This window comes from Protomyctophum parallelum (assembly GCF_964188405.1).
Source record: "Protomyctophum parallelum genome assembly, chromosome: 14".
Classification (NCBI taxonomy): Eukaryota; Metazoa; Chordata; class Actinopteri; order Myctophiformes; family Myctophidae; genus Protomyctophum; species Protomyctophum parallelum.
In genome coordinates, this window is record NC_139709.1 from 39,744,492 (window position 1) to 39,761,526 (window position 17,035).

The 17,035-nt window shown below is 45.9% G+C and overlaps 1 protein-coding gene across 1 annotated transcript in view; it reads left to right on the forward strand.

The window, feature by feature from the left end:
• The window catches only part of ptch2 (patched 2), a 25,776-nt gene extending 13,700 nt beyond the window's left edge, over positions 1-12,076 (forward strand). Inside the window, 8 exon segments of the mRNA XM_083782795.1 lie at positions 1,412-1,505; positions 1,508-1,527; positions 1,530-1,550; positions 2,023-2,088; positions 2,090-2,166; positions 7,127-7,562; positions 7,877-8,462; positions 8,912-12,076. Coding sequence (XP_083638921.1) covers positions 1,412-1,505; positions 1,508-1,527; positions 1,530-1,550; positions 2,023-2,088; positions 2,090-2,166; positions 7,127-7,562; positions 7,877-8,462; positions 8,912-8,946 — 1,335 coding nt within the window. The 3' untranslated portion in view covers positions 8,947-12,076.
• The last annotated feature ends 4,959 nt before the right edge of the window (positions 12,077-17,035 follow it).

Genomic DNA, 17,035 nt, shown 5'->3' on the forward strand with positions numbered 1-17,035 from the left:
CAGCGCTCTGTCCATGGACCCTTCCCACTGCACCTTGCTGTTATCACATGCCCAGAATAGGCAACGCCTATGGAGTCCAAGCGGTTAGTAGCGGACGGTAGTAGTTCTGTCCACTGGAGGAGACAGAAAGGGGAAGTAAAGGTATAAGATGAAGTCACTGTGGTGACAGAGAGGGGGGGGGGGGAGAGGGCGAGAGAGGGAGGGAAGAGAGAGCGAGGGGGCCCGTATTGTACTGTGTCACTCAGAGTCACTTCTGGGAAGGGGGGGAAGGGGGGGTAGTAGTAGTAGTAATGCTTTGGCCCCCCCAGAGGGGCTGCGTCATTTGACACCGTGCAAGTGGAGATCCTGAGTGCGGGGTCAAAGATTGTGTGGGGTAAAAGGAAAGGAAGCAAGCACGGGGGGGGGCTCGGTCGACTCTGTCACCCTCTCTCTCTCTATCCCACTGTAGCTCTAGTCCCCCCCCCCCCCCCCCCCCCCCCCCCCCCCCCCCCAACCACACACACAGACACACGCACGCACACACACACACACACACCCACACACCTAACTGTCATCCCTGACTTGGGGCCTATGTGTCATTATGGGGCCATTATTCTCCTGATGTTTTCATTTCCATGACCACCCATAACTCTGAGCGTGTACAAATGGAACCAGTTGGTCTCTTACTGTATACTATACCACGGGTCCATTTCAGTCAGAGAGTCACCCAGAGTTCGCTGGTCCACAGCGGTGGTGGTGGTTGGTGGCCCCCGGTTATGTTTTGTGACCTAAAAAGAGACATTTTTATGTCTCCCTGCATGGGACCCAAAATAGTGAAAATAGCAGATCTACAAGCTCGGCTATTTTCACTGGGCCTACTACTTAACCCATTTAGGCCTGACATCGAAATAAAAAAAGCCTTCTAAACAGTTTTCCGAAATACCTATGTCTCTAGGCCTAGCTATATCACTCAATATTTCATGTCAAGGACCCCAAAAATGACCCCCATCTGAAATGATGTTGTTCCAGGGACCTCTCCAGAAGCAAAGATTTGAGTTAAAAACGTTCGTTCTGAAAAAATATATTCCAAATTTGAGGCACATTTTCACGATTTTTCAAAAATAGCAGACCTACAAGCTCGTAGCGCGCCACTCGGTGGCGCGCTATGAGCTTGTAGATCTGCTATTTTTCAATAGCTAAATTATAACATAATGTTTAGAACACCAAAAGGGGTGCCCGCCCAAAATGGGTTAAACATTTGTTTTTCTAATGTATGGAATTTCTTTGATTTTCATCAAAAGAAAACTCAGCTTTTCTGTGAACGTTTTTAAAAATGGGACCCAGATACAAAATGTGTCTGTGTGACCCACAGTGGTCTACACTCTACAGCACTTGACGCTAAAGAAAGATATGTCCTTTTTTTCACTGGCAGGTGTTCATCTTGGCCATGATGACGGTGGAGCTGTTTGGCATCATGGGTCTGATTGGCATCAAACTGAGTGCCATCCCCGTGGTGATCCTCATCGCCTCGTCGGCATCGGAGTGGAGGTTTCACCGTTCACATTGCACTGGTGAGAGAATCAGCACACACACACACACACCACACACACACACACACACACACACACATACACACACACACACACACACACGCACACACACACACATTTCAAAGACGTTCCTGCGTTGGCACTTAACTAAATCATTCGGACAGAGGTATAAGGTTTAATTAATTAAAGACATCAAAGAAGGGCACTTAGACTTTGTTTCGTCTCGTTTGCCGTCATCGTCCATAAAAAGGCAACAAAAGAGGAATTGAGCAATGTCCTGCCTCACACACACACACACACACACACACACACACATTGACGAACAATAAACAATAAAAGCTCCTGCCAATGGTAGCCAAACATGAAATTCCAATAAACCTATTTTCTAAGCCTGCCCCACGAGCAGAGCCGCCCGCCTGTGTCTGCTTGTGGTGACTTGTTGTTCTAAAGGTTTCTCTCTTCTCCTCTCCCCACCACCACGCCGCCTCCTCAGGGCTTCCTGTCGGCCATCGGCAGCAGGAACACGCGCTCGGCCGTGGCCCTGGAACACATGTTCGCCCCCGGTGATCGACGGAGCCATCTCCACACTGCTCGGGGTGCTCATGCTGGCCGGCTCCGAGTTCGACTTCATCATGAGGTGTGTGGGTGTGTGTTGTGTGTGTGTGTGTGCGTGTGTGTACGTTGTGTGTGTGCGTGTGTGTTGTGTGTGTGTGTGTGTGTGTGTGTGTGTGTGCGTGTGCGTGTGTGACACCGTTGCTTGTCTGTCTGGTTGGTGTGTGTGTTTGTGTTTGTGTCTGTGTCTGTGTTGGGTTAGTGAGTGGGGTGGGACGGGGGTTTTAAGTGTGAAAGAGAGACAGGGGAGATTGTATCACTCCTCGCTTCCACAAACTACACCTCCTCGCACGTTGTTCCAGCCAGAGGAGGCAGTGTTTTGGGTGTTTACACCGTGTGTGTGTGTGTGTGTGTGTGTGTGTGTGTGTGTGTGTTGTGTGTGCGTGCGCGGGGAGACAGTTGTCTGGCCCTCTCTTGGGTACAGGAGCCAGCCTAGTGGGAGGTCAGCGGTGCCTGCAGGTGGGAATGTTAGCCCCCCCCCCCCCCCCCCCCCCCCCCCTCCCCCCCCACACACAACACACACATTATGCATACACACTGACACATCTGCACCTGGCCCTGTCACTCCAGGCATCGCACATGCACACACTTGTGTGTGTAGTGTGCGCACGCACGCACACACATATTCTTCCCCGCCCTGGTGCGCACAACAAATGGGGAAAACATCAAGGGTGTGTAGCAGCTGCTCGTAAACATGGAAGTGTTCTGCTACCCACTGGGTGGTGTCGCGCATGCACGCACGCCCCCCAGCACACACGCGCGTACACACACACACACACACACACACACACACACACAGGGGAATCTGTTAAAATTCCACTTGGCCTTTTGGCATTCTTTTTTGTCCACGCTGGGCATCGTAATAAAATAAAAAAGCGGAGCTAAATTTGAACTGGTCAGTCAGTTGGCCTTCAGCCTCCTACCACCAGAAGTGGTAGGAGGGTGTCCTGTGTGTGTGTGCGTCTGTGCGTGTGGCGCGAGGGGGTGCATGCGTGCGTCTGTTTTCCACCGCTGCTTAATGGTCAGAGTGGAAGAGGAAAAAAAAAAAGTGAAATAGCTCCATGTTTTTTCAGCTGAATGTGGTGCTCTGCTTCTCAAACCCAAAACCACAACCTTGAGCAGCACAGCAGCAGACTGCAGTAGGGCCTCCGTCACATGAAAAGGCAACACTTTCACAGAAGGAAAGAAGAGAGAGAGACGTTAGGGATGTTCGCTTGAGCATTTTCACTGGATAGATACACAGACGGATGGACAGATGGATGGTTCAACCTATGGATGGATGGAAGAAAGCAAGGTGGTCTCTCTGAGCTAAATGTGGAAAGAGAGAGCTACTGGAAATACCAGACAAACGGAGAGAGAGAGAGAGAGAGAGAGAGAGAGAGAGAGAGAGAAGAGAGAGAGAGAGAGAGATTGTGTATTTATCACAAGGGGTGTGATTCAGTATTTTTCAGGAAGCAGATGTTGCAGGCTTCATTTCTGATGTACTCTTTCTTTCTTTCTTGCGTACGCGTATATCGTCTCTGTCGGTGGAAATTGTGGTGGGGTCTGGGGTTTTCTCTGTGTGTTCTGAAGCCTTTTTTTTTAAAGATTTGTTTTTGGGGCTTTTTTATGCCTTTATTGATAGTGAACAGTAGACAAGACAAGAAAGGGGGAGAGAGATGGGGAGTGACACGGGCTCGGGAGTCGAACTGGCGGCACGCCGTCCGGCTGGCTTGGTCAGCCGGACGGCGCCCAGACGGTTGAGCTAACCGCCCGGCGTTCTGTAGGCCTTTTGAGCTGCAATGAAAACAGGCAAAATCCCTCAACAGCGTCATCTGCTGGCAAATTGTTATGTAATATATGGGATTTGTGGACTTGTTTGAGCCCAAAAAAAATGTACTGAATGTTAAAAGTTACGGTTGTTTTGTGTGCAAATTGAGCTAAGAAAACCTAAAATAAGAAAGAAAAAAACGGCGCGCGTGCAAGAAAGACACCGAGCATTTTCACACATGAGGCTAAGCGATTATTATTTTCTTGTAAACTTTTTTTTCGTAACTCTTGACACGGTAAAATCCTCAGTGTGGGTTTTTGTCCTTTGTGACGGCTCTGCTTGGGTCCTTTCGGAACGCTCTCTTCAGAGAGTGAAAGGAATAGAGCAGAGAACTGTGACTGCGTTAGCTTGCAGCTCTGTTGGAGGTCTTGTTTAGCCATAGCGTGGTCGGGCTGAATGGGGCTAGCCAGTGTTGGCTAGCTGGGGAGAAGCATAAATACACAGATGTAAACATCTCCTGGCCTTGTAGCACACTGAATAAACAGCTAGCCCTGCTCAGCTCACAGACACACATATACACACATGCACATCCACACGCATACGCGTACACACATGCACAAGTGCCTGCCAACATATGCAACCACCACACACACACACACGCACCCACGTACGCACACACACACACACACACACACACACATGGGCGCACAGACAAAAAGACACGTACATATGTACAGGCATGCAAACACGCGCACACACGCATACACACACACAGCTCCTCAGTCTCTGCCGACGAATGGAAAAGATTACAGTTTATATAAACAACAGAATTCCTGACAGTGAAACGCTGTTGGAGGTCTAACCAACCCCCCCCCCCCCCCCCCCCTCTCTCTCTCTCTCTCACCCTGAAAATACTATCTCACTGTTTTTTTCCTCTTTTCCTTTTTCCCCCTTTCTTGTCCCGGTTTGAAAACATCAGGCTGCTCTTTTGGGGCATGTTGACTTAAAGTAGTGATGAAGGAGGTGTTATTTGCACTTTCCTTTTTTGCAGCCGTAAGCCAGAAAGACATTGATCCGCTCTCCCATGTCCTGTCCGACCGTCTGCGTGCATTTCATTTATTCACGTGCATTTTGTGTTGCACGTAAATAAGTTATAAGCCTGATTTTATGCTTCTCCGTACGCCGGCGTCGCCCACACCGACGATAGCCGATCTGCACCCCCGTTGTCGCGGGTCACGTGACAACGTGAGATTGTAGGTTGCGGCTGTTATCGCCGCAGCGCACCATCGTACGGCGGAGGAGGATGAATTAGGCATGATTGACTGTCTTGTCTTGTCTGTCTGTCTGTCTGTGCGGCATTTGAATACGGTCACGGTCGATAAAGGCGAACAAGAAACCGAAAATATCTCCCAGAAGTGTTTTATGTCACAACTGGTTAGGATGATGGGTGCATTACCTAAGAGCGGACGAGAGACAGAGAGACAGAGAGACAGAGAGAGAGAGAGAGAGAGAGGGAGAGAGAGGGAGAGAGAGGATGTATGACAAGGGAGGAGTGCAACAATTGGCAGTAAGTTATGAGTGTATGAGTTGTGAGACAAAAGGGCGAATGAAATCACACCCAACCGTGCGGAGCCGCTTTAAGCGTGACCTTTCCCTCAGCACATGACCCACATGGAGTTAAGTAGTGGTAGTAGTAGTCGTAATAGTACTACAGGTCCATTTAGAGGAGCGGAGAATGATTCCAGAACACTCCGCTGCTATTATGCCTGTCCTTGTCGGCTGCTTTTCCTTCCTCTTTTCTCGTCTACATTCCTCCAATCAACTCTTTTTTCCCCCTTTTTTTTCCTTTTTTCTTTCTCAGTCTGGCTGGTAGTCTCTCTCTCTCTCTCTCTCTCTCTCTCTGCTTTCTGTTAGTGTTTAAGTGGAGTCCTCTCTAATTTTCTCGAGGAGCTCTTTCTTGTGGCCTGCCTCCACCCCTGGCCTCCCCAGAGCTCTATTGAAACGCGCGCACGCACGCACACACACACACACACACACACACAGCCATATGCGCGTGCTTGCGAAGAGCAAGAGCCTTGCAGCAGCAGCGGAGGCATCAAAGCGTGTTTTAGTTGGAGCTGGGAATCAAGATGCGAGCGCACACACACACACACACACACACACTCCCCATCTTTAATGCACAAACGCTGGATTCTCCCTGTCGTCTCCTGCCCCTGAGCTAACTCCCTCCCTTGTGAGGACAGTGTGTAATGTGTACAGCTATGTGTATGAGCGTGCGCTTGCATTCTCCGCTAGAGGATCTTACAGTGAAAAAAGACACACACACACACACACACACACACAAACACACACACTTTTCCATAAATCGTGAGTGCGTGCGTGCAGCCATATCACACGCGTGTTCATTGGTGGACGTACTTGTGAGGAGTGTGATCTGGCTGATGCACGGGCAGGAAGAGAGAGAGAGAGAGAGAGAGAGAAGGCCTCTTGGCAGAGCTCCCCCAGTATAAACACACAAGAAGGTGACTTGGCTTCGGCGCGCCGCTGTTAACAGTCTCGGCGAGCTCTCACACACGCATAGGCTCACACAGACAGACACCATGCACACTGTAGAGCTTGTAGATCTGCTATTTTTTGTAATCCGTGAAGACCCGAGGCCAATTCTACAAATGCCTTCTGAATCAGTATAGTTCTCACGCTTTCGAGAAATGTTCAAAAATAGCAGATGTACAAGCTCTTCTCTCTCTCTCTCTCGCTCTCCCCCAGCCCTGTAGGGGGGTGGGGGAGGGTTGGGGTTGGATTCAGAGGAGGTGTTTTTGACGCTGGGGATCTGCTCGCCTTAATGTAAACACATAGTTTCAGGAAGCGGTCGCCACGTACTGATAGATTCGGCCTCCCCAAGGTGCGTGCACAGCACGCATGTGTGCAATGTGCGCACGGTGTGTGTGTGCGCGCGCGCGTGTGTGATAGATGAGGGCTCCCTATGGAAAGCAAAAGGCCGCCAAATCCTTGCAGGAAGCTGACCTGGATGCCAGCAGACAAACGCAAGAACGTACGCGGCGTGCACAAGAAGAGAAGCGTAGTGTGGTGTTGTAGAACATTCTTTTTTGTGGAACAGTCTTTCCTTAGGCTGGTGGATGAGCTGCTGACGCTGATGATGTTTCCGGCATTATCTGCTACCACAGAGGACTTGACTAACCCCCCCCTCCCTCCCTCTCTTCTCTGTCCCCGTCAGGTATTTCTTCGCCGTGCTGGCCATCCTGACCCTGCTGGGCATGCTGAACGGGCTGGTCCTGCTGCCCGTGCTGCTGTCCCTCATGGGCCCTCCGACCGAGGAGGTTCCCGGCTCGGAGGACCACCTGCCCAGCACCGCCGCGCCGTCGTCTCCCGAGCCCCCGTCGCTGCCGCCGCCCATGACCCACCACGGCTACTACTCACGCTCGCCGCGCCAGCAGGCCTTCTCTGAGTCCTCGGACTCCGAGTACTACTCGGAGACCACCACCACCGCGGGGTCCGGGGCTGGCGTCGGAGAGGAGGACTACAGGTACTGCGACCGGAGCGCGTACTACAGCGCCGCCGCGCCCCATCAGCACGCCACCGCCGGCCCACCCGGCACCTCCTCCCACATACTGCTGGAGGCCAGCGAGAACCCTAGCTTCCCCAAGCTCACGGTAAGATGCCCCGCCCGGCCAAAGAGGAGGGGGGGGGGGGGAATGATAAACGCTTGAACGTTCATTCTGTCGGTTCGTTTTTTCGATTGGTCGAATCATCGAGAAGCGTGTTTTATTTAAAATAAAATAAAAGCATTGATTTTTATATATCAATACACGTGAAAACGAGCTGAGTGAGCCCCTTAAAATCAAGGGGAAAATAAATAGAATTGATTAAATTAATCGGTGTGAATAACTGATGCAGCAGTAGTTCCGCTACCACAGTAGAAATGCATTATGGCCGTCTCTAATACATTTTTCCTCTGGGTCTGCAGGTGGTGAAGCCGTTCGTGGAGAGTTCAGCAGGCACAACCCGAGACACCTTGAACGAGACGTCTCGTAATGCGCAGCCGTTGCCCGCCGGCTCCCAGATCATCTGCTGGGACGGACGCAACAAGCGAGAGCATCAGCCGCAGGGCCTCCGGAGGCCCCCGGCGGCGCCGCAGCAGCCTTTACCCGGGGACAGAGCTCACTTTCCCGGGAGGACTAGTCAATGCGGGCCCAGGCTTCAGGCCGGCAGAGGGCCTCAGCCTAACAGGACTAAGGGCCCCGCTTATTGCAACAATAACTCGGTGCTCGCCTCGCAGCAAGGCCCCGTCGTGGGGGCCATGACTATGGCGGTGACGGCCACGGCGTCCGTCACGGTGGCCGTGCACCCCGGCGGTTTGCCCGGGGCGGCGTACCAGGGCTACATGCACGAGGGTTTCGACGAGGACAGCGACTCGGACTGTTTCGAGAACACTAAGAGGACTTGTGGTGGCAAAACGAACCCGTCTCCTCATAGTAAAGACTCTGTTGTGGAGCTACATGACCTGGAGACTGTACAGAGCCAGACCAAACTGCAGCTCAGCAAGGCACAAGGTGAGTCAGCTCAGCACGCAGCTCATATGACCGGACACTTCTTCTAGAATCAGTGGCTCTCAAACTTCTTGATTTCAAGGACCCCCATGAGCGTACAAATGGAACCAAAATTCTGAGATTTCGTTTCCAAGTTCTACAAACAAGTCAATTAATCAAATATGTAATATAGACTCAACTTGTTTAGTGTATTGAATATAGACTCAACTTGTTTAGTGTATTGAAAGTCGACACTAGAACGGATAGGTACATTCCAAATTATTCCGTTCTGCTTGATCTAGCATTTGAGTGCTCGTGTTTTGTCTGGTGGAAGCCGTCACACCGTGTATGTTCATCTGCTACTTTTGCGTGACGTTGTAGTATGATCAAGTAGGGCGTTAATTTACGGGGAAAAAACCCCCACAAAAGGTTAAAATTCGGAGACATCCAACTAACTCTGTCTCTGTTTGCAGGTGGGTTGAGGATCCAGTCAGCCAAAGATTGCTAGACTCTCTGGCGAGCCCTGCCTCTCTCTCTCTCCTCACTTCACGTGGGGCTCGCTCGACCCGGCTGACCCACGCGCAACCACCCATCCCCACCCACCCACCACGGCCCTTTCTCCAGCACCTTTGACGCCTGAACACTTTGTTGGCTGAACTCTCCACCTGTACATAAGACCTCACCACAGAAGACAGAGGATTTATTTCAAGAAGATACTAAGGAAGACAAACGGACTCCTTTTTAAGAATTATATAAATCTACGAGTATATATTTTATTACTAAAAACAAAAAAGAGGGAAACTTATTTAAAAAGAGTACTGTATAACTTGGGTATAATCTCGTGTAAAGGTTTGAGATGTTTTTAAGATTATTTCTTCGCAGGGCAGTTGTTGTTTTTAACATGCCACCCCGGTGTATAGAATGAGAAATGTGCTATAATGTAAAGAAAATAAAAATTAAGATATGGTGCGCAGAAAGTCAGATGTTAATAAGATATTAGACTATTGAACATACTGTACACGGTCAGTGTTTGAATATTCTTTAATATTCTTTTATTTTAATTCTTTTTTGGTTGTTGTTTTGCTGCTACACTTCAAGTAATTTGCCTTAAAGAGAAATGCAGTACCCCTCCCCCCTCACATGGTCATACATACATACAACTTAAAACTGTCATTATATATACAAGCTAATACACTGCCAGTGAGAGTGGGGCTTTATTCTGCGCTGCTCATTGCTCATGTGACACAGTATCTCACACTATTGCATTGTCAAAAGAATCGTTTTGCACTGTACAAAAAAAAGAAAAACACCATGCGAGCAGAGGGAAATTAATGCAGCAACTGCTGTTTATTTTTCCTGAATAGTAGTAACCATTGTGCCTTCGTTGTAACTCTGTTTATTTTGTACCTTTTTTTTTTTTTACCACAGCATTCATAACAGTATTATGTTTATACTTGGGTGTAAATATGCTATTAGCGTTTGTTCGTTTTCTTTTGTCTCGGTTCAGATGTCGTCCCCACGAATCGTTTTCACCTTTTTTTTTTAGCATGCATGACGTCGTTTAAAACAGCCATGGTAAATTGTTGTCTCGTCGGCGAACTTATGTCTCTTTTGGACTATGGAGGGATATCCCAGAACCTTCCTAACTTTCCCGAAAACGCTGAAGTTCTGTGATGTGTTTCCATTATAATGTTGCTGTCGGGCAGAAACCTCTTATATCCATAATTAATACTTTTTGTGGGTTTTTTTTTTAAATGAATGCCCTACTTGACCATATTACAGCGTCACACAAAAGAATCAAAAGTAGCAGATCTACAAGCTCGTATTGAGCCCTGTAAGCTCATATTGAGCTTGTAAGATCTGCTACTTTTCCTATGAATGAATTGAAAAGTAAGTGTTTTGGACTTATGAGGTTTCCACCCGAGACCATAACCAGAATTGCCCCTGAAGGGGCACGTTCATAAAACATTAAATAAAACCTCTTAAAACTATTAGTACTCCCTCCCGGAGCACGGCCAAATGAGGTTCTGAGAACCTGAAAGCGAGTTCTTGTAGTCGAAAAGAGCCATTTGTCTTGTGCATGTGTGTGTGTGTGTGTGTGTGTGTGTGAGTGTGCGTGCGTGTGTGTGCGTGTGATAGAGCACGTCCCCACCAGTGTCCGCGTGCCACTGCTCCATGTTTGTCTAAAGTGTCCTCTGCAGTTGACTCATTTTCGTATATTATTACTTGAAGGAGCTATTATGATACTTTTTGTTAATGTTCTCACAGTTGTTGTAAGCTCTAAATTGGGTGAGGTTGAGGTTTGTCACGGTTATTTGACAAATTGGTCATTCACCCAAGTCTATTTCGAAAGGGAATTAAAAATAAATCCAATGCAAAGGGATATATATATATTTACGTTTTTTTTTTTTTTTTTTTTTTTACTTCTTTGCTGGCTGCTTTAGGGTTGCGTTACCTTGTTGGCGCCGCTCATGACGCTGTGCTATTATTGACATTGAACACATCGGAATACTTTACGTGTCGGAGACTTCAAATTCTTGAAGTGTATAAATCGGGCTTAACGCAGTAACTTCAGAGTCATATCCTATCATCTCTCACTCGTATCAATTCAAGCCTCACAAGGCCAGCGTCTTCTTCCTTCCGTACTTATTTTATTTTATTTCTTATTTTATTGGTTATTGGTCACGTCACTGCCCAGGTTAAAAATTGCAGGGAAAAAAACCTTCTAGTTTTTGTTTTGTTTTACTTTATACTGTATTATTCTGTTTCTTCTTTTCTTAAAAGTGGCAGCTTGGGTTTCTTTTGTAAATATGAGGAAAAAAACATTATGAAAGAAAAATGAAGTAGCTACTTCTATACGCCATCTTGAAGAATAAAACAAAACGGTTTTACAAACCACCACCACCGTCCACGGTGTCATCAGAGACAGTTCAGGAGTGACGAGGAGAAGGAGGGGGTATCGGGAGAGCGGATGAGAGGGGGGGGGGGGGGTCTCCTGCATAGATTTGTAGTTTTATTTCAACAACAAAAAATGTTAATGTCTTGCCATATAAATTATTTATATAAAAAATTTATTTTTGTAGTTTGTACAGATGTTAGTCACTAGACAGAAGTTCTATTTTTAAAGAGTAAATATATATTATATATAAATATATCTATTTGTTGCCAAGTTTTTTTTTTGCTTTGTTTTGCATTCTGAGGAGAAGAGTGTGTTGAGGGAGTTTGTGGGTAATGGAGGCGAGGGACAACAGAAGAGGGGAGCTAGGCCTTTATTTGAGCTTTCTGATTTATTTTTGCTTTTGTTTGTTTGTTTTTTGTCTGGAGAGAAGGGTGCACTTGGACCATGAAGGAGAAGGTGTGTAGGAACTGACTGACTGACTGACTGACTGACTGACTGGCTGACTGACTGACTGACTGACTGACTGACTGACTGACTGGTGACTGAACCACCTTGTTTATAAAGTTTCCTTTAGGCCCTTCCTTCTTCATGTCATTTTTTTTTTTTTTTTTGAAGTGTTGTCGATGTCTAAAACACTGTGACTTGTGAAAACTATGCTCAAGAAAAAATAAACCCTTGTGTGACTGTTATGTTCCCTCACCTGCTATAGAAATTTGACTAACAAAATAAATCCAATGGAGAAAAAAAAAAGAATTGACCCGTTTCTGTGATCTTTCCTTGTCTTTGTGTACAGTTTAATGGAAGGCCCTTATAGAATTGTGCGTGCGTGCCTACGCCTTTGTGTCGGTAATGAGCTTTCTTTATCGTTATATCTTGTGTATGGGGTACATATAAGGCTATAGGTGTTACCGTGTTGCTCACCACGAGTGACACGTAAATAACATGTAATATTAAAATAAAATGTGCCAGGGACTATTACACAATCACGGTAATAAAAACAGTTCACAATACATTAAAGGCAAAAACAAAAATTGTCCATGAAAAACTGAGGACACTGTAAGAGCAAAAATAACAATAGTTTTATTTTCAAAATTTACTAGCAAAAAAAAAGGTTGTAACAGCCAATAATATCAGTAATGTCAGCAATGTGTTTAATGTTTAATGTGGACATGTGATTAATGTAGTGTGGGGTGTCGTAGACTAGTGTGTAAACTCAACCAAAGAAAACTGAGAAACAATGAAAGGTGCTGTCATCTGAGAGAGAGAGGGCAGAAACTCTTTTATACGGCCCCTGGGAGCATGGCCAGGTGCTCCCAATGCACCTAATTGGAAATACACAAAACAGGCCCTGCAGCTGCGACAAGCATCAACATCAATTTAACCACTTTAAACCTAATCTCAAAAGATTTTTAACAACACAGATCTCGTATGGGGGGTCGATCCCTTGCACTAAATATTTTCACATGGGGTCTGGTCTAATACATATTAATTTGGCGGTCCTTGACATGAAAACGTTTGAGGACCAATGCATTATGCTTTCATATTGAGTGGTGAGAGGACTGAATAGCAAATGATACACACTTTTAACCCAAAGCCAGTGTTGTTACACACACCCAATACATCTCCCTGGAACCTTTGATTTGTCATATTTAATGATACACACACATGCACACAGATGGTTTCCATTTATCATCGTATGGCTAAAATCCCCAAATCTTTACATCTGATGTCTACACTTCTTTATATTAGTATTGCGTACTGTACTGCCAGTGTAGGAACTCCGGCTTTAAAATCCATTTTGGGCAGGAACCCCTTTTGGTGTTAGCATTATGTTATGCTTTAGCTATTGAAAAATAGAAGATCTACAAGCTCATAGCGCGAGCTTGTAGGTCTGCTATTTTTTTTTTATCGAAGAACGACTGACATAGAAACATAGCTTTTTCAGAAAACTGTCAGGATGTAGAAGACATTTATAGAATCTGATCTCAGGTCAAAATGGGTTAAGTCAGGCAGAGGACATAATCCCCATGGGTATCAGAATGCCAGTATCACTGACGATACTGTCCTGATATGACAGTATCGTCAGTTGCGTTCCACTTCAAACATTTTATGTTCCACTTCTACAGTATATGCTCCCTTCCATTAATTTTTCACCATGCAGACGGACACATGTGCTCTCTCTCTCTCTCTCTCTCTCTCTCTCTCTCTCTCTCTAATAGAGAGCAGAGAGCATTTTAGCATTTAACTTGAACAAGGAATCTCTGCACTGAAAGTCTGAGAGCGTCGCACACTCTCTCACTCCCAACAGGTGTTTCATAGGATTGTTTTGTATCATTCAAAATAGAACCTGCTGTGTTCCTACTCTGTTTTGAAGTGTTCTTTTGTCTTTTAGCCTAAAAAAATGTATTATGGTTGGCTTGGGACTAAACAACTCTGTGCTGAGACTACACACAATAGACTGACACCTACACGCCTTCACACTGAACAGATGCATCCCAGTGTTTTTCCCAGTGTTCTTTTCTGTTTGAGCCTTCAAAATTTCCAAGAACTCCAACCTCACGTCCGACCGGGACCTGAATATGGAATGTCTGTACTGAGTGTCTGAGATCAGACCACAACACCATCACTCCTTCACTTTGTGTCACTTTGAAGTGTTCTTTTGTACGTTATAATCTTCAAAAGAGTCTTTATCAAAAGTTAAAGCCATATAGGCCAGAGCACATCGTTTACAAAATGTCACAAATGTGCTATATAAATAAACTTTCCAAACATTGCCTATATAAGTATCACAACTTGCACTCAATTACTGTCATTTGTAGGCATTGAAGTACTGTATCAAAATCTTCCAAAGGATTATATTTTTACAATTAAACTATACACATTTCCATTCAGCAGAACGTGTGTTTTTGGTCTGATTTTGTGTGTTTTTAAATCCATTGTAGTTGTCATGTACATATACGTCACACTGAGAAGCAGCTCTAACCCCAACGACTGTCTTAACTTTACCTGCATGGGAACCATATCCACTGATATGGAGAGACTCTCTGTGATCACTGGCTTCCTGGAGCAATGTTGTGACTTGTCTGTCTGATTCCCTGCTACCACACACACACACACACACACACACACACACACACACACACACACACACACACACACACACACACACACACACACACACACACACACACACAGGCCCACCTGTACAGATGAAAGGCATACGCTGTTGAATTCCATCGCTTCCCACACAAGAAACTCCCCCATTTGCCAGCCAGCTAGTACAGATCGAGTACAGTGGCCCATGTCTGAATCTGATACCTCAGCCTTATTGTCCTGCTATGCGTGCACAAACATGTGCACGCACACACACACACGCACGCATGCACGCACGCACGCACGCACGCACGCATACACACACACACACACACACACACACACACACACACACACACACACACACACACACACACACACACACACACACACACACACACACACACACACACAAAATATACAGAAAAATCACGTGTTAATTTTTACTTACGAATGTAACTCTACGGACCCTTAGGGGTCCATTTGGTCCACTGTGTTTAAACATGTCATCATTGAAGCGGTAATGAACCATATTATATTGACGATGTGTCTGTCAGTGCTCCGTTCATCGCAGAGGCAAGCTATCTAAAGCAGTGGTTCTCAAACTAGGGTCCATAGACCGTAGACCCCTAGAGTGTAGAGGTGTACACTTCTTGTACACTCTCAGTTATGGGGTCCTCAAATTTAACAGGTTTGATTGGATTAAATCCTAACCTGAAATGTTATGTTCATTAAAGAGGTGGAGAAAGACATGGAAACGCCAGCTGTTACTGAACGAACACTCGAGTGTATACCAATAATTGAATATATTATATGGAGCTATATTTATCAGTTATTTTAGCAAAATAACTTACTGCACCTTTAAAGGCAGACAGGGCAACAGATAAGGGACAACTTCAGATATATTCTATATCTAGACAACATCAGTTGCTTATGAGTCATATGAGTCAACTAATTGCATTTGTGTTGCAGCTTTCTGATTGAAACTGTTTTAAATATCTTCATTTTTTGTCACTGTGTGAAGTTAAATTATTTGTTGGTCATGCACCTGTCTCTCCAGCTGGCAGTCTAATCCTGTTGATTGGAAGGGTCCATGTAGAGGAGGAGGTGTGTTTGTTTCTGTTATTGTGCATGTTTATTGTATGTAAATTGGCAACTGAAATATTTATTGGATTGTATTTATTGAAAATATGTTTGAAAAGCGTTTTTGTAGTCAGCTCAAACCTATTGTTTGAGTTATTGATACCAATTTTACTGTGATTGTGCTTGGTTCGTCCCACCTGTTTAAGAGCAGGCATTCTGCAAGTGAGCAGATGTTCAGTTTGACTTGAGGCCTGAATAGAATTCTTAAGTTCCTGTTTGTTGTTATTTGTAGCTCAAGTGTTTCTGTTTCCTATTTTTCGGACATCATTTTTACCGGTGTTATTTCTTTTTTAGATTTGTTGTGGACCCAAAATGTACTGGTCTACTTTGTGGAGCCTCATGCTGTCGGCCAGCCTTTCCACACAGAGTTTGGGTGAGTTTACAGGGTGGACATATTGCATTCATGCATTAGTTAAATGTAGGCTATAGCCCCTCTCGGAACCCCCTGGGTCAGCCCAATCGATTCGTGCCGAACCGGGCTACCCGTGGGGTCCCTGTGCGTTACTGTGTTTTCGTATTGAAATGATAGAACGCGGACATAAATATCGTCGGATACGTCGTGTCTGCGCCGTTTGAGGGCTTCTTTTCGTTTGAGTTATTCTGAATGTGTCAACTATAAGTACCTATACATACCGCTGTGAATTCTCCTGTGCCGCGGAAGCTGTTAAGTATTTTTAATCTATGTTTGACCGATTTGTAAGCTTTGATTCCTCTCTTCCTTCCTTGTTTATTTACCGTTTATTGTACCGCCTCCCGCTGTGCGGTTGGCTTGAGCGTGGCTACGTCCCTGCCTCTGATCTGCTCTGTCATAGCTATAGCGCCACTAGCTAGCCAGATAGGCGGTACAATGAGGTGTCAATAAACAAGGAAGGAAGAGAAGAATCAAAGCGACCAAATCGGTCAAACAAAGATTAAAAATACTTAAAGGCTTCCGCGGCACAGGAGAATTTGCAGCGGTATTTATAGGTACTTATAGTTCACACATTCAGAAGCCCTCAAACAAACAAAAGCCCTCAAACAGCGCAGACAGGACGTATCCACGGTATTTATGTTTATTTATGTCCGTGTGTGTGTGTGTGTGTGTGCGTGTGCGTGTGCGTGTGAGTGAAGTGTGCGTGTGCACGTGCGCGCGTGTGTGTAAAGGGGTAGTACTCTCTTCCTGATTTGCAACCAACCAGGATATGTATTTTCTGTTTATTAAAGTGCCTCCTGGTCTGCTATGTATGGAGGGTGACTAATCCTCCTTCCACTCTTTGGAGAGGACAAACTTCTATGATGTGCTCTATAAGTTTGTTCCTCTCCACAAGCACACAGTGGTCTTGGGGTACTTCCCCATTTGTGAAGGCTGGCCAATTAGCAGGGGCCATGTCCAGTCCTGAATCTACTGAGCGTGTTCTTCCAAATTGGTGGTCTAGAATATCGTGGAGCAGTGGGTGTGTTGTAGATGTCTGCATGTATTGGT